Here is a 21891-nt window from a genome sequence, read left to right as displayed (position 1 = left end):
TTAAAATGTAACTTTAATGAGACTTTAATTTTGTCTATGTGAAGACAAAAATGAACAAAATGTTGTGCCATACAGTAACATGCAATAAACATAAAATACTTAATACATAAACTTTCAACATATGCTTTGGTTTAATGCACGTATCAACACATTATGCAAAAAAAAAAAAAACATTTGTGTAATAGGTGAAATATTGTGTAAATTGTGACACTTTTACTTAAAAAACAACATTTGAGTAACTTAACTAAAAATAAATAAATCTAAACATAACCATACATACTTAACATACAGTAAATGCATTTATGCATGTGCTTTGGGTTTAGACATTGATTATATTTGTATAGAATAAAAATATATAAAATATATTTGGATAATATTTTGGTATATATTTTGTAAATTGTGACAGTTTTACTTAAAAATCAACATTTGATAACTTAAAAAAAATTATATGACCGAATTCAAGCATGTTATCACGTTAAACATCAACATCTATGGAGACAGAACACAGTGTTCAGTAATGTATTTAAATGTCTGTTTTGAGTCAAGGCTGAGCGACCGCTTTGATTGGTGAGTGGGAAAGCACGTGACGTAGAAGTCACGCGCTTTCCAGAAACCCGTCAGGAAGAAGATAAACAAAACAAACCAGAGAGGAAGACGGCGTGGATTGAGAAGATATTATATGAAGTTTTCCCAAAGACGAATTAAATCGGAGTTGGACTCTTTTTGTTACTATTATATATCTTATAACAAGGTGAGTCATCTTTTCTACCATGCCAGCGGCGTGAAGTGTGTTGGAATAGTTGTTTAAGGATGATAAAAACATTGTCTGTGGTAGTTAGCTCTCTGGCTAAGTTTCGTTAGCAGAGGGGAGGGACACGGAGGCCATCGTGTGAAAGCAGTTCTCTAGTTCCTCTTTTCAACCTAACCTGTTACCAGCTGTTTACTTCAGATATGTGGCAATGTTATATGTAGTCTTTTAGCTTGAAGTGGCTAGTTGTCCTTGAAGATCAATATTTGTCCTGTAGTTGCTAATTTGGCCAGTCATTGGTGCTGAGTAAGGGAAGCAGATGTTCTTTAAGCTTTCAAAGAAATAAAAGAATACTAGTAGATAAATGAATACATGTTATAATTTATTTGCTTTATTTAATTTTATTTACATATATAAGACCCACTAGATATTATTACGAAACAAGTTGCTAATTTGAGTAAACATTTTCGTTATTTTATAAATACGTGCATGTGTCTAACTTAGTCATTGTGGACCTTTTAGTGAAAATCCTGACTTATTAATACATTACTATTTACTATGAAAGATCCCTACTAAATCTGTAAGGGTACACGCCCCCATCACCACGGTGCAAGGCGGAATAGAAACACGATAGTTTCAGCTGTATGTAAAATGCCCGTGAACATCAACAACCATCAGAAGCTATTTCAGTAAGTGTGTTTAGATCGTACGAAGAAATATATAGATACATCTGCACGCGTTTTCCTGTTGTTGTTCAAGTGCGTCTGTCGTACGAACAACTCGGTTTAGCGCAATATGTTATTTATTTGCATATTTTATTATAAAAAGCTTAAAATAGTTTGTCTGTAAACACTTTTTTTGTTTACGATGAAATAACGTTTTGCATTCCGTCTGTTTACGTAACGTGGAAAGGCCTTTCAATGTTGTTTATTGCGTGTTACTGCAACCAAACACGTTTGTAAAGAACATTCTTGAAAATCTATTCTTGATTGACAGCGAGTCGGCGCAGTCAGTTTTATGTGGAGGCGGGATAAACATTTGCATATAGCCAATCGCAGAAGCGTAAAACGTGGGTGTTGGCTCGCAGTGTCATAGCGTTTGGTTGAAGCTATTTGTTTTCGATGGGGGCCATGTTGAGTTCAGGGTGTTGTAAAGTGTTAGTAGGTCAGAATAAAATAAAATATGATATCTCTTATAACTTAAGCATTGTTCTGATCTTTAAACGAGCATTTACTTGCTAAGTACAAACAGTTTATTCAATCCGTGTTGTGCATATGTGAGCAGTCGAGAGCTGATGTTTATCAGGTTATGTCCTCATTTAAACCTTGCGGGGGCGTTTACCTACATGAGTGTGAAATGTTCATCTGACAGCTTTTAAGCTTGCAGCACATTCAGTCAGTGTTATAACTGATGCACGTGTAGCTGCACGGTCGTATAAAAACTGCAAAAAAAAAAAAAAAAAAATTAAACTGAAAAAATTTGAGTGCAATGTCATGGCCATTTCTGAATCTTTAGGCCTGTCCGGATGCTACTGGTATCTTTCACTTTTCATGTTGTAAAGGTTTAGTAATGCTGATAAATCTACAGAATAATCAATCTTGTGTTACCATACTTTCGAATAAGTGTAAAATTAAATTGTTTTGGCAAACTTGATGTTTAATTCTTAGCTGCCCTTAGTTAAATGAAAAGAAGGTCATACTTTAGTTTAGGGTACAAATCTCGACTTTTGCCTCAGTAAACTCTTAAGTACAGTTTTAGATGGTGGTACTTTAAGTATTTGTTAAGTTTAAGGGATGTAATATGTGCTTTATTGTGTATATGATCTGTACATATAATGTATATTATTATAAAAGTGTGATTTGTACAGTTTGTCCTATTGTATTGTGCACTGTCTCCGCGAGCAGAGATCTTTGACATTCACAGCATTGTTTCCGCATTTGTAGCCTGGGCTGCAAATGCAAGCTTTTTTGTAATTAGCTCACACCATCCTTTTAAGTTCTGCAAAGCTGTGAGACAATAGGACAGCCGAGGCTTAAAACTAGTCTAACTTAATAAACTGCAACCTAACTAAATGTGAGTTTTCTATTTTCTTCTTTACTTCCTGTGTATTAACACCATTGTGACTGTATTATAGCACAAAGGTCACCGATTCGATCACAGCACGCCTACGCTTCAGATTTTTCAGCTTATGCATAACAAAGGAGTGGCCTCTGTTTGCACTGCAACCAACTTACTGAAGTCCTAGTGTACGGAAATGACAGGCAATATGCGTAAAATATTTAAGCAATTATAGGTTATGATTTAGGCTGGGGTTTTCAACAAAGGGTTCTTCAACCATGTTTTCCATTAATGGATACTTATTGTTTGATCGCAAACATAATTTTGGGGAAATCAAAAATGCAAAACTTGCATCAACCAAAAGTAACGTTAAAGGAAAACACCAGAGTTTTTCAATATTTTACTATGTTCTTCCCTCAACTTAGACGAATTAATACATACCTATCTTTTCTCAATGCCTGCACTTAATCTTTGTACAGCGCATCCATTTAGCCTAGCTAGTAGCTACATTCATTCATTAGGATTCAAACTAGGGATGCTAAACAATTAATCGTGATTAATCGTTAGCAGAATAAAAGTTTTTGTTTACATCACATATGTGTGTAAACTGTGTATAATAAATATGTATATATATAAATATGAACACATTCATGTATAATTTTAAGAAAAAAAATGTATATATTAAGTATTTATATTTATATATAATATAAATTATACATAAATATACAAATGTATATACACATGTAAACATTTCTAAAACATATACATGCATGTGTGTACATTTATTTATACAAATTTATTATACACAGTTCACACACATATATGATTGAACAAAAACTTTTATTCTGCTAACGATTAATCGCGATTAATTGTTTAGCATCCCTAATCCAAACAGGGATGAATTTAGAGCCACCAAACACTTCCATGTTTTCCCAATTTAAAGACTGTTATTAAACTTCTTATATAGGTGCAGATATGGTATCTGACAAACTCCTTAGGTGACATATTCAGCCATAATTCAAAAGAGTGTGCGACAATTGCTGACAAGCCAAATTTATTCAGAGGAAATTTGGAAAAGAGAAAGGTTAGTGCTATCCAGTGAATATACAACGGCTTTCACAATTGCTATGGTTGCCAGAGTGTTGCTGTAATTACAGTTACTGACATGTATTCAACGGGTGTGCCTCATACATCTTGAAAAGTGAAGCCTCTGGCTCTTTGATCGCCCCCTGGTGGCTGGCTGCAGTACAAGTCATAAACGCCGCCCTCTCCATGCAAACGAACAAGACTCGGGTCAAAATAAAGAAATAAATGACAAAACTTCCGAAAGATAGTTTTGCTCCTTTAAAGGAACACGCCAACTTGTTGGGACCCCCAGAGTTAGATAAAGTCCACACATATCCTTTTTATCTCAGCGTGTCCCGTAACTCTGTCTGACGCACCCACCCACCGCTAGCTTAGCTTAGCACAAAGACTGGAAGTAAATGGCTCCAGCTAACATACTGATCCGAACTCGTCTGGCTTTAAGAAATCATATGGTTTGTGATGCTATTAATGTCTTTAGCACTACATATTATGCGGAAGTTTAAGGTTTATTTTAATAACCCTAAGGATGAGCAGTAGCAATAGTGAAGCTCCTCTTGGCAAGCAAGCACCAGCTATTTTCATAATGAAACCAATTAAATGCTTAAAGGAATAGTTTACTGAAAAATCAAAGTTTTGTCATCATTTACTTATGTTTATAACATTATGAAATAGATCTGGGGCACCATTCACTTACATAGTAATATTTTATTCCTGCTATAGACAGTTTCATCGGACGCACGTGCAGTGACGCGATTATGTATCTGGTCCAAACTAGTTGCTGAAACTAAACTCTTAAACAAATATCTCGTCGAAAATAACAAATGTTTTAGTTTCCTATGTAATCTATGTGTTGTTTATTTTGCTTGTTATATAAATAAACTACTTTAAACGGATTTTGTTGTTATTTATTCTTAGCGGAGTTTACTGGAAGTTACATGTTTTCAACAAAAGCCCCTTGTTTATGTTGTTACTGCTGAAACCTTCTATAGAAGTCAATGGTGCCCCAGATCTGCTTTGTTACAAACATTCCTCACATTTGTCCGCACAGCATTTATCTCTTTTGGTATCGTGTTTTTACAGCATTACTTTAGGCTACGAGCAAGAATATTATAACAGATTTAAACAAAGCTGAGATTTGGTTGACTTGGATGAATTGGTTTAATGGTATTTTATTGATCAAACTACATAAAAAAATCTTATCTGTGAGAAAAGCAAGTGTGACATGGCCTAATTCTCTTTGGTGTTGATTTGTGTATGTGTATTTTCCAGTAAGTGTATTTAGGGTAGCACCACCCTCTTGTCCGCTGGTGTTAAGTTACTGTACAGTCTTTTATTCCCATATCACATTAAGACTTTTCATTTCAACCACAAGAGACTTCATCTGACCAATGTCTGTTTAGAACCAGAATATCATAATCATCTGTCTGTATATTTTTATTGCTATTGTGATTAAAATTCAGTGTGTTGCTAATGGAATAGCACATTGTAGCCCACCCTTATATAGTTTTGTGTTTGTAAATAGCGTGAATGTACTATCATAGGTGTCCTTCTACACTGGCATGTCCTAATAGCAATCCTGCTGAGGTGATTTATCTATCACAACAGGTGGCTATATCATGGCCAGACGGCTCATATCGAAAGTGCACGTCTCTTCCTCATTCCAGTCTCTGACAGCAATGTCTGATGACTCAGTCAGACAGCTCAGAGGTACAATAGGTCACCTAAAACAAAACTGAATGACCATTTAATGTCCAGAATGAATAATGTGACCGGGATTGATATTGTGTTGATGTTTGAGGGCTGGATGGAAATCGGTTAGTGGCATTTGCTAAGTTATTATATGAGAGAGAGAGAGAGTGTGGGAGAGTTAGTAAAGTATGAGCTTGTTTTCATTTGTGGTGAACTGTCTCTTTAAGAACCACATGGTAACTAACCACAACCCCCAGCAGCATCATGATGACTTTTGCATGGTGAACCATCACTTACATTTTCTTCACCTGTAAAATATAAATATCTAGTTATTTGGCGTTGGCTCTCGTCGGTTCACAGTGTAAGAGCGGAGCGCTAAGGGGAAGTGTTTCTTTGGTGCGTTTTTTTCACACTCTGCTTCTGTGGTGTGTATGCAAACCCTGCCGTGTGCAAAACCAAAGCATGATAAGACTCTTATTTGAGTGCAAAGGTAGGAAATGAGGTCATCAAGCGCAAGGGACGGAGGCTTGTTTGTTTTGCTCGGAGTGCAAGTCGCACATGTTTCAGCATATTTGTTTGTTATGCAAATGGAATCCAGCGACTGGAGGCTCACCGCCTATGGCTGTCTGTCAGCTGAGGGTAAAGGGTGACGGGGAGCTTGTTTTAAAAAAATAGCCCATGTCTTTGCCGCTTTGTACATTTTCCTGCCCACCAAACTGAGACGATTTAGGTCTGCCCCACCTTCATGGACCTCAAACTCCTTTTTAACTACTTTTGACTGTGACTTTTTGGCTGTTGCGAAAAAAGCAGCGATGAGATGAACCTGTCTGTGGCTGTTCGGGTGACAACAAACAGTTTCAGACAGCTGTTTCCTCTCTGTGTTTCATAATCTTTGCCCGTTTTACAGCTTGTATTTACAGCTTGACATTGTGTTTACAGAGCTGGTTTATTATACTGCCCACTGTGCCCAGGCTTAGTGTGCTGTGTTATTGTAACATTTCTGCTCGCTAATCTTTCTTTTATTTTCTCTTCACAGTCAACAGTCAATAGAAGAGGACAGTCCAGCCATACATAACCGTGCTGCCAAATCCTCTGTATCAAAAGCAAAAATCTCTTTAATGCTTAAAATCAATTATCTGCCAGAGATTGAGGGAAGAACCAGGCGACTGAGACAGGAGAGGTGGCAGAAAAGTTTCCGTCAAGGAAAAGATCTGTGTTTGGCAATGCCTCAGGTACGAGATCTGAAGTCTCAAATGTAGTCGTCTGTCTGAGTTATATTGTGAGATATAAAGTTGATAGTGTGTGTTTTTTGGTTTCATTTTGCAGCCCAGCATTAGCGCAATGGATCCTCTCTTTGGGGATGCATTTCAAAACTGCTCTTTTGCTGACCAGGCACTGACCAGCACAGACCTGTTGGCCAACAGCTCCGACCCAGACTTCATGTATGAACTGGTAAGTTCATACACACAATGCTGCCAATGGTATTCATCTTCATACCTAAAGGCTTGCACACTACATGCTGGGTTAGCAACTTAGGTTAGCAAGTCAGTGTTAATGCCATTGTAAACATAGAACCTCACCCAAAAAGGAAAATTCGGCAATCGATACTTCCATTTCATGGGGACTTTAAAAGTGGACGAGCTCATAGCACTTTACACCCCATTTACACCTGTATTTAGCATCATCCACTTTTAATCTGAATGTAATTTTATTTGACTCGTACCTGTACACAGACGTTCAAAGCATGCACATTGCGACAAAATGCAATGCATCTGGGGGCAACATACTACATTCTCCTGTAGGCACATGCATGACCTACACATACAACAGGGATGGGCAACTTCGGTCCTGGAGGGCAGGAGTTTGCAGAGTTTAGCTCCAACTTGCCTCAGCACACCTGCCTAAAAGTTTCTAGTATGCCTAGTAAGACCTTAATTGGCTGCTTCAGGTGTGTTTAATTAAGGTTGGAGCTAATCTCTGCAGGACACCGGCCCTCCAGGACCGAAGTTGCCCATCCCTGACATACAATGTACGTAGGGTATCAAAAAGCTGGCGGTGCGCGTACAGTTCTGATGACGAAAATTGTGTCACACGTACTGTACGTGGACCCTTGCGTACATGTAAAAAATGGACCATACTTTGGCCTTGAGAATAAGGGCCCGCTCACATTATCCAAACCAAACCATGCTCCAGTGCGATTGTGACCCCTCCTTACTCCCCCAGATGCACGCACTCACACTGTACTTTTATCGATCCGAGTCCGGGCGCACTTTCGTCATTAAGATGCGATTGTTTTGAAAAGAGCAGGAAGTAAACCGCTCTCTTAACACTGAAACCCACCGTAATGTTAAGTCTCTGTTTTTTATTCGCTGTTTGAGTTGTTTGGTGCACGATGACAGACAGTCCTCTCACATGTCATCATATTGCTTAGTTGATCTGTCACGTGTGCAGCTCGGACATTAACGTAACGACGCTGCGTGCATCAAAAGGTTTTTACAGAGGCAGTTGAAGGTAAGTGGTCACACAACTGACGTCTTCGCCTTTTGAATCGCGCTCAGGCACGATTGCGCTCACACCACAGCCTTTCGCGCCTGTGCCCAAGTGATCCGCACTCCAGCCCACCTCTGCAACCTGGCTGTGGCGCGATTAACCAATCTGCGCCCGGGCCCGGTACAGAGCGATCACACTTGTCAAACGAACCAGGCTTTGGGGGTCAATCCCGCCTGAGCGTGATTTGGTTTGGATAGTGTGAGTACACCCTAAGAAGTACCTTGGTTTTACAGTTTTAACTGTGGGAGACCTAGTATTTTATCTTGTTTGTTATTAAAATGAGTTGCATTTTTAATTGTTCACAGGACAGAGACATGACTTGTCGCCAAAGCCCAAGAGGAGACATTTTCACAGCAGGAGACTGCAAAGACTTGGACAGCATGGATCATCTACCTGAGCTGGGGGACAACGACCCCGCCTACAGCTCAAACTTTGAGCAATGGGACACGTACTGGGAGGACTTGACCAAGTACACCCGTCTCACCAGTTGTGACATCTGGGGCACCAAGGAAGTTGATTTCCTGGGCCTGGATGACTTTTCCAGTCCTTATCAAGACGAGGATGTGATCGGTCGGACACCCACTCTGGCCCAGCTCAACAGTGAGGATTCGCAGCCCGTTTGCGACACCCTTTACCATCCGGACTTGTTGGGGGGTCAGAAGCTGCCTTTGTTTCCTCCTCCTTCTGCGGCCAAGAAGTGCAACAGGCTAAGCATTTCCGCAACCAGCACGGCAGCCAGTCGCAATGCCCAGCCAGGCTTCACCGAGGGATCTCAGAAAGCCACCTGGCCTGTTGCGTCCAGCACTGAGACAGTGGCCAAGTTGCATGGGCTTAGCAAAGCCTCACCCATGCAGAACAATACCGATTACGTACGTAAAGCCAAGGTTCGCATCAGCGTACCACGCAAACCTTCTGTAGAGCGCTTTACACAGCGAGTTAGTGTTTCTGCCATCTCTCCTCTAGTCCAGGAGTCAACCGTTTCAATAGTCAGCGAGGACCTGAACGTCACCCCTAACACGGCATCCTCCATCAGCTCCCTGGCTTGTGACAAGATAGTGGAGCCTCCTAAGCGAGAGGTTCCCGTTGGCCCTGTCCCGGATGGTGGGACGCTGGGGGTGGATCCACCCAAACTTCACTTCCCTGCCACTGGAGGCACTGAAACCTTGCTCACCGTGAGTGCCCTTGGAGCCGAGGCCACTGCCGCTGAAAAAACTAAAGAGGAGGAGCACAACTACTCCTTGTTTTTAACCAGGGCCAGGCTGGCAGGGAACTTGACTGTTGAGATGGAAGAGGAGGAGGAGGAGGAGGAGGAAGAAGAAGATGAGGAGGAAGGTGAAGAGGAGGAGGAAGAAGAAGAGGAGGAGGGAGAGGGAGTGGAACTAGATGACGAAGATCACGACGAAGGGTTTGGCAGTGAACATGAGCTCTCAGAGAATGAAGAAGATGAGGAAGAGGATGATGAAGATTATGAGGGTGACAAAGACGATTATGTTAGCGATGCATTCTCAGAGCAAGGTGAGTTGGTGTTTCTTGTTTCTAAAAACTAGGGTTGCAGATACTGAAACTGCTATCTGAGCTCAAGCAGCGAGAGCTTTCGAAAATTCTCTAATACCAAAGAATGACCTGTCTGTCATTGCATCATGTACAGTGCATACACATTTGTGCAAAGCAGAACACAAACTGCCTATGGTACTAAAAAAGTAAAATTTACTGTCACCGCGTGAGTACATAAAGTACAGGAGCGCTCAGAAGGCGGTACAGAAGAAAGAAGTACATGATGTACACTCTTTTAGAATAACATTGCTCACAGGTAGCATTGGGGGAAGGCCAAATCGTTTTAGTTCCCATCTTTTACATGAAAAAATATTTCATATTAAAATGTGACCATAATCATAATCATAAACATGATGATGATGATGATGATGATGAATAAGCCTTTATTTTTTGTCATTGTACTTTACAATACAACGAAATTACAAACCATCAACCTGTCCATACATACAATAGATAAAAAAAAAAAAAATTTATGGATATACAAAAAGCAGCTGCATGTGAGTTCAGATGCAAAGCATTTTGGATTTAATGATTTTGTAATAATAAATATGAATAGTTATTATTGTTATTTAAAGGGACACTTTTTTGAAAATATGCTCATTTTCCAGCTCCCCTACAGTTAAACATTTGATTTTTACCGTTTTGGAATCCATTCAGCCGATCTTCGGGTCTGGAGCTACCACTTTTAGCATAGCTTAGCATAATCCATTGAATCTGATTAGACCATTATTAGCATCACGCTAAAAATATCCAAAGAGTTTTAATATTTTTCCTATTTAAAACTTGACTCTTCGGTAGTTACATCGTGTACCAAGACAGAGGAAAAATCAAAAGTTGCGATTTTCTAGGCAGATATGGCTAGGACTATACTCTCATTGTGGCGTAATAATCAAGGACTTTGCTGCCGTAACATGGCTGCAGGAGGCGCAATGATATTACGCACTGCCCGAAAATAGTCCCCTGTTATTGAAAGTTACCAGGGGGAATAATTTTTGGGCAGTGCATTATATCATGAATACCATAATACCATGTTACAGCAGCAAAGTCTTTGATTATTGCGCCAGAATAAGAGTATAGTTCCTAGCCAAATCGGCCTAAAAAATCACAACTTTTAATTTTCCTTCGGTTTTAGTACACAATGTAACTAGGAAAAATATCGAAACTCTTTGGTTATTTTTGGCGCCATCTATTGGTTATTATAGCACAATGCTAATGGTGTAATCAGATTCAATGGATTATGCTAAGCTATGCGAAAAGTGGTACCGCCAGACCCGGAGATCAGCTGAATAGATTCCAAAACGGTAAAATCGAATGTTTAACTCTATGAGAGCTCGAAAAGAAGCATATTTTTAAAAAAGTGGAGTGTACCTTTTAATACAATGGCAATCCGTAAAAAAAAAATTCCGTTTAAAATGAACAAAAATCAGTTATTGCATATGTAGAAAAAAAAGGGTCTAGTCGGTTTTCTGAGAAAAAAGTTTGAAAAACGTAATTCGTCTTTGCGTGAGGATGTCACGTCCGTAAACAAAGAACAGGAGCCGGCATATGCAATACTAAAGTTTTAGTACTAGTCTGAATGACATTGCATGCATCCCTAGTAAAAGCCTTTTGGCCTGGTACCCATTAGCTTCAAAGAACCTAGAAAAAATTTGGGACTTGAACTAAACCTTGTGAATGTGTATATAATATGGTAGATGATAAAAACGCTTTAATGATCAGAATATACATAGTGCTCATTTCTTTCCTTATGTTTCTTTTCACACAGGATGTGACACTGATATGGTTGAAGATGTCAAAGGCCTCACGGCTGGAATTTCCAGGAAGAGGGGTAAGCGTCGATACTTTTGGGAATACAGCGAGCAGCTCATCCCATCCAAACAAGAGCGCATGCTGAAACCTTCCGAATGGGACAGAGACACTCTGCCCAGCAATATGTACCAAAAGAATGGCCTTCACCATGGTAAGATATTCACTGTCCACCTCACAGCATCCCTCTTTACAATGATCAATAATTCAGGAGAGCGTTTACCTGTACATTATTTACAGCTACAGTTGAAATGGCTATCCAGCTCATGTTACAGTTCTTACAGCCTTATATATATGAATACACTACATCTAGGTTTAGCAATATTGACTTGCATTAACAATATGAATTGCTTTATGATATAAGATATTGTGTTTGATGTTTGATTATGTAAGCTTATGTTTGATGATCATTTTTTTGTGAATTACTCAGGAAAATACACACTGAAGAAATCTCGACGGACAGACGTGGAAGATCTCACTCCAAACCCCCGGAAACTGCTGCAGATCGGCAACGAACTCCGGAAACTAAATAAAGTCATCAGTGACCTGACACCTGTTAGCGAGCTTCCTCTAACCGCTCGACCTCGCTCACGAAAGGAGAAAAACAAGCTTGCATCTAGGTAAGGCTATACCTGCATCGGTAACTACCACATTATTTCCAAAACCCATCATTCCATATCAAACATTCATCATCATGTATTTTGAAGTCATCTGTTTTTGATGTTGCATAATGACGATTGAAAGCTTTGCTGACGTATGTCACAGTAAATGATCACTTCTTGAATATTTACATGGTTGTTTTCTTTCTCAGGGCCTGCCGACTGAAGAAGAAAGCTCAGTATGAGGCCAACAAGGTCAAGCTATGGGGCCTTGGCACTGAATACGGTACATTGTTTTGAAATGGAAAACTAAATGTGAAAGCAAATGCTTGAGATTTTTTTCTGAGATCGAATCGGTCTCATTCAGAGCTGAAGTAAACTTTTGATTGTAATGTAAGACACTGTTAGGATTGTTTTTGTGTATGCTCCATTCAATGCATATTTATTGTCTTATGCCAAACAAAAAGAGTGAGCATTTTGTTACCATTTTAGATCGATTGCTATTTGTCATCAATGCTATCAAGGAGGAAATCGTCAGCAGAGTTCAAGATGTCTCACATGACAAAGGTACAAGTATGGCAGAGAAACTGGACAAACTCATTGAAGAAACCCTAGGTAAGAATATCTATTAAGCTCATTTAAGTAATAATTTCTTAAAGCATACTAATTAAATAAGTGGCAGTGATATTGTCTTTTTCAGCAGTAATTTCAGCGTGAATTCTCACTTAATGGAATATTTCATCCCATGATGTAAATTAGCCAATATTTGACTCCTCCTCAAACCTTCCAATGTGTAACGTTAATATTTTAGCACGAGTTATATTAAATAATATCCTGGCTCTTTTCAGCTTTATAATAGCATTTAATAGTACCCCATTTTCAAAAAGCACATTTTTCCATCAAAAACTAATCCATACAGTTACAGATTTCCACCAACTGCGGAGTGGCTGCAGATTGGCTCCGCCGTCCGCCAATACCCACCAATTCCATATTTGTTGTGTGCTGAAGTGACAAGGACCCATGAGGTCTCGCTAATTCACGTGATGATTGCGCGATATCTAGTTCTGTCTTCGCCCATTATGACGCTAAATTATAACGTTTTGCTGGACCAGCCCAAATCACAACACGAGATTTCGCAAATTTAGGCATGATCACGCGATAAAGTCATGGCTCTGCTCTGCGGAGCTGTCCGGCATCCGTCAAAAATAGAAGCTCTGCGTATTTGTTTCGGAGGGCTGCGGATGGCCGGAGCTGTGACGGATTTGAAACACAGTCGGTGGAAATACACACATTGACTTGAAATTTGACAATTGACTCCGCCGCCGTTCTGCAGTCGGTGGAAATCCGGGGTTATTAAATGTCTTTTGAGGTCAAGCGATGGGCTTTTGTAAGGAAACATTTATATTGGGGTCGCGCAATATACAGAAATTGTCGAAATATCGCAAATGCACATACAGCTATATGCATTTCGCAATTAAATTTTAATACCCAAAAAAGTAAAGATTTTTTTGTGTCGATGCGGATAATATAGTATCTGTCACCCAGATGTTGGTTCGGATATGTGTGCAACTGTGGATGATAGCGTATATATTTATTTTTGTTTGTTTACGTTGTTAAAAAGAAAGTCATGTATACATAAGATGGGTTGAGGGTGAGTAAAATATGAGCTAATTTTTATTTTGGGTTGAATTATTCCTTTAACAAAGAATCACCAAAAAGAACATAATATTGAAAAATAAAAAATGTCTTTGTTTGTTTTTTGTTCATGCAGTGCAGCCACCAGTGGCCAGCCAGACATCAGACTTTGTGAATCAGATTCTGGAGAACACCGGCAAAGGGGATCCGACCGGAGGGCTGGTAGGATTGCGCGTGCCCACCTCGAAGGTGTAACTCCATCCTGGGCAGGCACCTGGAAGCACACACGAGCCTGGAAGCCATCCGCGCGCCATTCTTGTCCCACACTGTAACGGCCCGACACTCTGCATGCCCATTTCACTTTGAAGCGCACCCTCTTATAGTGAATATGTGCATACGACACCCTACTGTCTGTGCATATGTATGTATATATTCACCTCCTGCGCACCAATGGAGATGAACCAAGTAGTTAACCTTTGCACTCAGTAGTCTGTTTCCTACCATGTGTGCATGTGGCTGGTATTGATCACCATCAACAGGCCGCCATGTGTCAGATGTAAAAGCCAATATACGACATACCTCCTACAAACGAGAGAGAGAGAGAAAATAGCAAAAAGTTGAGCACCAGTTTTTGCTGTAGCCATTTTCCTCTTGCGTCCAGCTAAATCATTTAAATGCCCATTCAAGAGTTTCGAAAGGCATTCGTTCCTTTGATTTAGTGGTCAAAAAGGTGCAGACTTTAAGAGCTTTTGAACACGGCATGTACGTTTTCATTCTAGCTAGGCCTACTTTTTACACTCGCTAATCTCTCAGCCGTGAACAGAAGCGTTTAGGTGGGATTACTGGTAGACTTTGGTTTTTCTGATGTTGTATTTTGAGGGATTTCGAGGGTTCTAGTTAACTACGCGTTAACTAGAGGAATGCAAAGTCATGCAATACCAATGCTTAGCCGAAAGTTGCTCAAAGTTACAGATGTTCGGTGTGTATATAGGACAAGGAGTCGAATGTGAGGAAATCAGTATTTTCCACAGATCGTCTCAGGTTGGAGAGAACAAGAGAAAGTGTTAATCTTTCTTTTCTTTGACTCTTGAGCAGATGGTGAGTTCAATCCCACCTTGTAAATAAGCAGAACGATGATTATCCACCATCGGAAATCTGTTCCTTTATACACTTTGGTCGAAGTGCCCTCATGTCAAATCGCCCTTGATGTTGTTTTTCGCAAATTCTCAGTGATGGGGCTTAAAAAAAATCTGATTCCCATATGGGGTTTTGTTTATATTTGTACTTTATAAAAGTAAGACTCATTGTGCCTTGTAATTGCGGAGCGAAATAAAACTCAGACGAGGGCAAATGGACCATTTTGCAGGAAGCACGTATAGTCGAGTCGGGCGAAGGTCTTGCCTGGGGTTTGTAATGTAATTCAGCTCTTCAAAGATACTCTGAATGTACATAGGAACATGGACAATATTGATATATGCCACAGAGTCTGTGCTTTGTATCATAAGATGGCTCTGACAAATTAACTTTTGGTACTTCAAGATGGGGGTGGGGGGGTGGGCGGTGTCGTAATATAAGAAACATACACGTATAAGATACAAAAATGATATTTGCACACTATATTTTGATTGTTTTGTTTTTGTACCAAAGACACATGCAACTTAAAATGGCACTTAGCCAGTCTAAGTAAGGTTTTGCACAGCTTACCTGACACCGTCTTGAATGTAGGAAAAAAATGGTAGGGTCAGGGATTTCTAATGAACTGTGAAATATGTTTGGGTCCAATTCTCTAAAGAAAGAAGCATTCATTTGCATCCTCATAGACGTTTGTACTGTTCTCTTTTGTTGAAGCATTTGTAACACATCAGTTAGTATAGTAGTATAGTTTCCCTACGCTAAGTTTTTTTGCATACTCTATTTTTGACCATATGAAGTGAAAAAACCAAAAGATTTAATATACTAATTTGATTTTGTAAATTTAATGATTCATTCAAGTCTTGTCTTGTTTAAAGTTTGTTATGGCATTACATCAGTAATAAGACATTTTTACTCTAAATATTCTTGAAAACCGAAAAAGTAAAATTTCATATATTTTTTTAGAGATTGCTTTTATCTTTACATTCAGTGTTGCCCACAATTACCTTGCAAAGAAAATTCAGATGCTACTCTTTTAACCAGAGTTGTTTAAAGATTCATTGGCATTTAAAAAGTTTTTGTAAGGAGTAGTTTTACTTAACCAGGTAAAATATCCAGGCCATATTTCACACAGAATAATTTTTTTTTAAAATAAAAATGAAATTGTTAGGACCATTAAATACATTTTAATTGTAATTATTTTTTAATGACATATATGACCCCCCATTACTTTAATATAAAAGCAAACTATTCAATTCAAAGCGTAATATAAATATTACTGTGATGTAGCTTACTTACACTTAACAAAAAAATACATTCGCAATTTAAATAATATATCATGCACATTACAGTAATGATAGGGTGGTCTGTGCTAAACTGTAATGAAAGTTTCGCAATGCACACACACACACACACCTAAAAATAAGCTATTTCTGTATGCAAAACACAATTTCTCATTTGAATTACCCAGACAGTTTTATTGAGATCGACCACCACAATCTCTTAACTGCTGAAGATTTATTGCGTCAGAAAATCTCCACTTATATTTGTTAATAGGCCTATTTAAAGTGACTTTATTTCCGATGAGAAGTTTGTTGCGCCGATATTATTTTTTATCAAAAGAAGGGAGAATATTTTTCCTTTAAATTCTAAACTAAGAGTTTTGTAAAGAGATATTTTTCTTTATTTGCTTATATTAAAGCTTCTATATACCGTCCATTTCGTGTCGTTATTTCAGTTATTTTGCGTTTTTTGTACATAGAAATAAATTTAGATTTATTCTAAATACATAGTATATACCGTATATCTTTAAATATCGTACGTTCTATATTACATGTAAGAAAGCAAAAGCACTTTGTCTAAACAAAACAAAAACAAACAAAAAAAATCTTTCCCCCTTCCATTTGCTGCTATAAAGACCTCGTTTGAATGCTGCGGTGCGTACTTGACTTTTTACCATCCTGACCAGGGCAGTGTGACAGAGAGAGAGAGAGAGAGTATGAGTAAGGACGGACGTTCGTCTGCGTCTCATCGACTAGCGTGGACGTCACAATCTTCATTTGCCTTTAGTAGACATTTCCTATGGAAAAATACTGCTTTGGATTTTTCTTCAGGTCGATGTACAGTGTTGACACCTTCTCTTTGACCAGAGATGGGTATTGTTGTCGTTGATTTTTTTTAAAGGTAATTTTTTACTTGCCGGGGAAAATCTGAGGTATTTTGAGTAAGTAGCTCAGAAAAACATAGAGTATATCTATATATAACTATATAAATATCGCTGTACTGTAAGGCAGTTCCATTTGCCATGGGGAATCAATTGGACTAAGATGTTTGTTATTGTTATTATTTTGTCTGTAAGATCACCCATCCATTCTTAAAACACGACGAAGCCACGCGTTGTGGCATCAAAAATCGGCCTTTCTTGTGCCATCAACAGCTCAAAGCTTTTTCCGTGTGGCATTGGCGTACAATTTTGACAATTGTTTTGTAAAAAAAAAGAAAAGAAAAATTAATGGCAATGAGGATAGGTGGATGGAAATGCATGTTGTCCTTTTGTCGTTGACCTGCTGTATTGGGAGCAATTGTTTGTTGCTGCTCTCACATTCAACATGATGGTAGTGAGCTGTGCAATTTTGGGGTTTTAACCAGGGGACTCTGTGGCATTCAAACAGTTAAGGAGAAGGTTGCTATATTTAAAGCCAGTATTTTATTCTGTCTTTCTTTTTTGCTGTTAATGTTTTATATATAGAAAGATATACAAAAAAATATCTATACACAAATGTGTTGTTTTTTTTGCTAAATAGCTTGACTTAATAAGCTTGCTATCACATTAGTGCAATCTGACACAAGAAGCATAGGAAATTACTATTTTGTAACCTGCCTTTAAAAAAAATAAACACAATCTCACGTTGATCTTGAATATACTTTGTATAGCTCACCATTTATATAGCATCTAGTTGTGTTGCTTACATACAGTAGTTCAGCATTTAGCATCATATTTCTTTTTTTAAAGGGAAAAATGTAGCTTTGTGATTCTGAATATTTTGCGTGATCTTTTAGTTTGGTTAGTATAGTTAAGTTTTTTTCTAGATTGTGCGCATTATTATTTCGAGTCGCCCAATTCACGACACGCTATTTCTCTCAAAATACATCAAATGTACTGAAAAAAACAAAGAGTAAGCTATTAAATCCATTCTTTAATTGTTTTGTTATTGTCTGCATATTGTCGATAAAAATTAATTTAGGACGTAAAGCTGCTAAATCGTATTGTAAAATAGAGAATCGAATATCATTCCCTGTTACATTCAGCATATACCTGTACGCCTAATTCTCAAGCAACAACTTGTTTATCAATAAACGGATCTTACGCCACTGTCTGTCTCGGACAGCAGACGACTCCGGGCCGGATCCGGCCCAGAGTCGTCTGCTGTCTGGGATGTACCGCAAATTTAATACAGTCGGATCTCACCATGTAACTCGCGTTCAAAAATGGCTACAGTATATATATATATATATTAAATAAGCATTTACACTTTTCAGTTATGCCTGTTTGTACAGATGTGTTTTTGATATCTTAGAAAGATTCCTCTTATTGGTGCACTATGCAGGTTTTACTCTGTAGTAAGACAGGATGTTGCTTTAGTTTACAGCACTTATTTTTGTAACAATTGTATCTGATTGATTAGTATTGTAAGTGTCTTTGTAAAAGTGGTTCTTATAGATGGTAAACAACATGTTGGTAAACAACATGATGATGACTAAGCTGAGAAATCTTACGAACTTTTGATACGCCTGCTAAATAAAAACGCTCTTTCCAATGTATTTAACCCTTTTGAATGTTGTAATTTTGTTTTTGGTTTATTTAAACTTTGTGCTGTCATTTAATGGACCTCTTTACGAATCATGTATGTTTTGTTGCTCTGTATCTTGTGTAATTGTTTCGAAACTAGATTCACATGCATACGGTGACTTTCAGAAGCTGACACGCTTGCATTTAGGGTTTAGCAGCAGATGAAAATGAAAAAAGCATTCCTACATTTCATATCTCCGGTTTTGTCTGTATGCTACACTCGTTCCCTTTCCTAGTGATATTTGAAACCATTGATGGAGTTTGCATATACACGGCATGACTATTGTGCATGCTAACCTTGAGCTAAATTGATGTTCATGTAAATGACGGGCAAAAGTGAAATCTCGCTGTCTTTATTCTAACCAATGAGCACAAGTGAGAAAAGTATGGTAGGTGTGGCACATATACTTTTATGTAGATCACGTCCATTGCTCTACAGCTTTCTGTACCGTTTGCGAGTACCACGAGGTGAAATGACCCACGTTGCACTTGGTTTTACAAAATTTCCAATGTTATTTTTAAAATGATGCCTGCAGAATCAGGTGCCTTATTCAGATGTGTAAATCCAAACTTGATCTATTGAAGTTTTTTACAGAGATGAGATGAGATGAGATTTTTGCCCAATATGCCAAGAATTAAAACAAAATTTCTCTTAATTTCTTTATTTTATTTTATTGCTTGCTTCAGATGAAAACTGTTGCTGCTTTTGCCCTCATACAGTTTTCATTCACAAGATGAATGTAGTCTTCCTTCAATGGAGTTCAATATGACTAAACAAGTCAATACGTAAAGACTATGTCCCATGTGTTTTGGTTGAGAGACTATCCAAAGAGTGCTGCAATCATAGACTCGTTTTGAACTGTTTATATCATCAATATACGTATATATTTATATACATACACATATAAACCACGTCTTTATTTGTCTTGAGATTTCTTTTGTATTTAAGCTCAAAACAGTAGATTTGAATTGCTTTTTTTCTTGCCATTTCCTGTACTTTAGAAATGTTTCCTTATTTGGTAAAAGAAGTTTGTTCCATTATAACATTTTGTATGTTTTATTTGAAACCTGATGCGATGGCTCGCGAGTCTCTACAAAAGCCCACGGAGCGGAGCTTTGCAAAGACGATGTCAAACCTTGTCAACATTGTGTCCCCTCACCAACGCTCAAGATTATTGTGCCTCCCGATTATTCTGGATTTACTGTTCCTCGGATCGCTGGCTATGACTTTTCACGGAGCAGAGTCACTCACCATCGAACAGAAATGGCCTTCAACAGTTGTTCTCCAATGAACAAAATCAAGGTTTTCCAAGAACACGTAAACGACACAAATAAAGGTGCGCATTGTTCAGCCAGGATTGTTCCTGTGTGTGACGGGATTGCATCGTGGCGGGCGGGAAGTCTCGGCGGACTGGGAAACCACTCGCAGATGTTCCAGTTGGAATGGGGATGCTCTTCTTGCACTCGTTCACTCCCTCAGAGAAAAGTCTTCTTTGGTTTCTGCTGCATGGAGAAGAGAAGGAGATCTTTGTTTTATTGGGTTCAAAAACAAACTTTGGACATTGGGTAGGAGTCCTGTCTCGCCACCCATGGTGCTGAATTAATTCAAAATATGTACTTGAACACCCTCAGTGACATGAGAGCTGTGACTTGGCACCTGTCGTCAGGTTCACGAACTCCTCTCCCCTTCCCCGATCTTACCCTAGGAACCGTTCCAAAAGGTTGCTCTTATGACATCTGCTCAAGCCACTGCAACACCTGTGCCAAGACCTGGCCCTTGTCGGGCACTCATAGTGGACTTGGACCGAACCAGTGGTCGGGTGGGAAAAGGGGCACGCAAATGTAGCGGTGATAGCTTACTTTGTTTGTTTGTTTTATATGTTGAGGAAGACGTGGAGAAGCTAGTAGGGTCACTTGGACTGTTGGGCCCAGATCTCTTTGCACTGACGTGCACCGGAAACACTCGAAAGCTACCTTAAAAACCAAAAGAAATCTAGACGACGATGACCCTTGTGTCTGTCAAACCGTACACTTGTGATTGCGCTGCAATTTGCATCCCCGTACAACTTTGCCAAATTTTTACATTTAAATGACGAAATTGACCTTGGAGATTGGAAGCGAAAACCTAACCGAGGCCACCAAATTTTTTCTTTCTTTTATTTTTTTTTTTGTTTGCTTTGTGTTTCAAAAATCCATACAACATTCAATTTATAACGATTGACGGAATTGTCATCCATTTAAGAAAAAGGAAAAAAACACAATAGGTGAACTTGTGCTTCTGATGTTGTATGGTATTCTACTTGATAACTTAGCATGGGATCCTTCAGTAGCTAGTATTGTGTTCGTATCCCCCAGGTGTGTAAATTCTCTCCTCCTTTATTTTTCTTTCCTAGTCACAGAAGGAAGGCTGTGTTTCATTGCTAATTGCTCTGTCCATAGGTCTCTTGGTGATATTTTTAAGCGAAACTCTGCAGAAGTGTATCCTACTGAAACTAACAGTTACTTGATTCTATTAGCAATGTCTATATTTGTAGTTCACATATATGCCTGTTCAAATACAATATCTTGACAGTGGTTCTATTTATGTTTCAGTGTTGTGCTGGGTTTTGACATTTACTTTCACTTTTGTTTTCGGCACAACTAGTTGGAGAACAGCTCGAGCTCTGTTAGTGTACAGATGTGAAGTTAGGCGTAAAAGCAGTTGTGATTAATCTTCAAAACGTGTCTGTTTCTGTTCTTGTGCCTCTTATTATTTGATTTGGATTTTTGTATTATCCTTTATTATGTCACTGCATTGTATCAGCCCGGAGTTGGTACCACAATTCTGCTTGTAACCATGATAGTCTAATTCTGTTATTGATTTTACTATCAGAAATAAACTAGAAACTGCAGCACTTCAGCTGTCACGTGTTTCCATGAGAGCTTTTTAATGTTTCAGTCCATTTAATGTATAGGGATGCCCCGATATATCTACCTATAAAATTTAATTTTTTTTCTAGTATTGGACATCATTTGATTGTTAAAAAAAGGTCTGTAGAGCAGGGCAGATTATATCCTGGCAATCAGGAGGAGTAAAAAAAATGCATCGAAATTATCATATGTGCTTATTTTGAATTGGGTCACAATGACAACAGATTTGCACTTCTAGGATTTCATAACATAATTCTTTTGAAACAAGGAGTAAA

At 38.5% G+C, this 21891-nt stretch overlaps 1 protein-coding gene across 2 annotated transcripts; it reads left to right on the top strand.

The window, feature by feature from the left end:
• The first annotated feature begins 594 nt into the window (after positions 1–594).
• Positions 595–21600, top strand: crebrf (creb3 regulatory factor). Of its 2 annotated transcripts, none has more exons than XM_073871164.1 (9): positions 595–751; positions 6618–6813; positions 6908–7033; positions 8437–9646; positions 11451–11645; positions 11922–12111; positions 12303–12376; positions 12583–12705; positions 13862–21600. In XM_073871164.1, the coding sequence occupies exons 2-9, from the start codon at positions 6700–6702 to the stop codon at positions 13978–13980; spliced, it is 2151 nt and encodes a 716-aa protein (XP_073727265.1). In that variant the 5' UTR covers positions 595–751; positions 6618–6699; the 3' UTR covers positions 13981–21600. The 2 variants fall into 2 exon arrangements, with proteins under 2 accessions (XP_073727265.1, XP_055036901.2); XM_055180926.2 differs by lacking the exon at positions 595–751 and adding an exon at positions 1313–1437.
• The last annotated feature ends 291 nt before the right edge of the window (positions 21601–21891 follow it).

The sequence above is a fragment of the Misgurnus anguillicaudatus genome, chromosome 9 (genome assembly GCF_027580225.2).
Source record: "Misgurnus anguillicaudatus chromosome 9, ASM2758022v2, whole genome shotgun sequence".
NCBI lineage: Eukaryota > Metazoa > Chordata > Actinopteri > Cypriniformes > Cobitidae > Misgurnus > Misgurnus anguillicaudatus.
This window is presented reverse-complemented; position numbering and strand designations above follow the sequence as displayed.

Coding starts and splice junctions, on each gene's coding strand:
- crebrf (XM_055180926.2), top strand. CDS start 1,400: ATGCCCGTGAACATCAACAACCATCAGAAGCTATTTCA. Junction 12,112..12,302: donor AAAAACAAGCTTGCATCTAG/GTAAGGCTATAC, acceptor TTTCTTTCTCAG/GGCCTGCCGACTGAAGAAGA. Junction 12,377..12,582: donor GGGCCTTGGCACTGAATACG/GTACATTGTTTT, acceptor TTACCATTTTAG/ATCGATTGCTATTTGTCATC.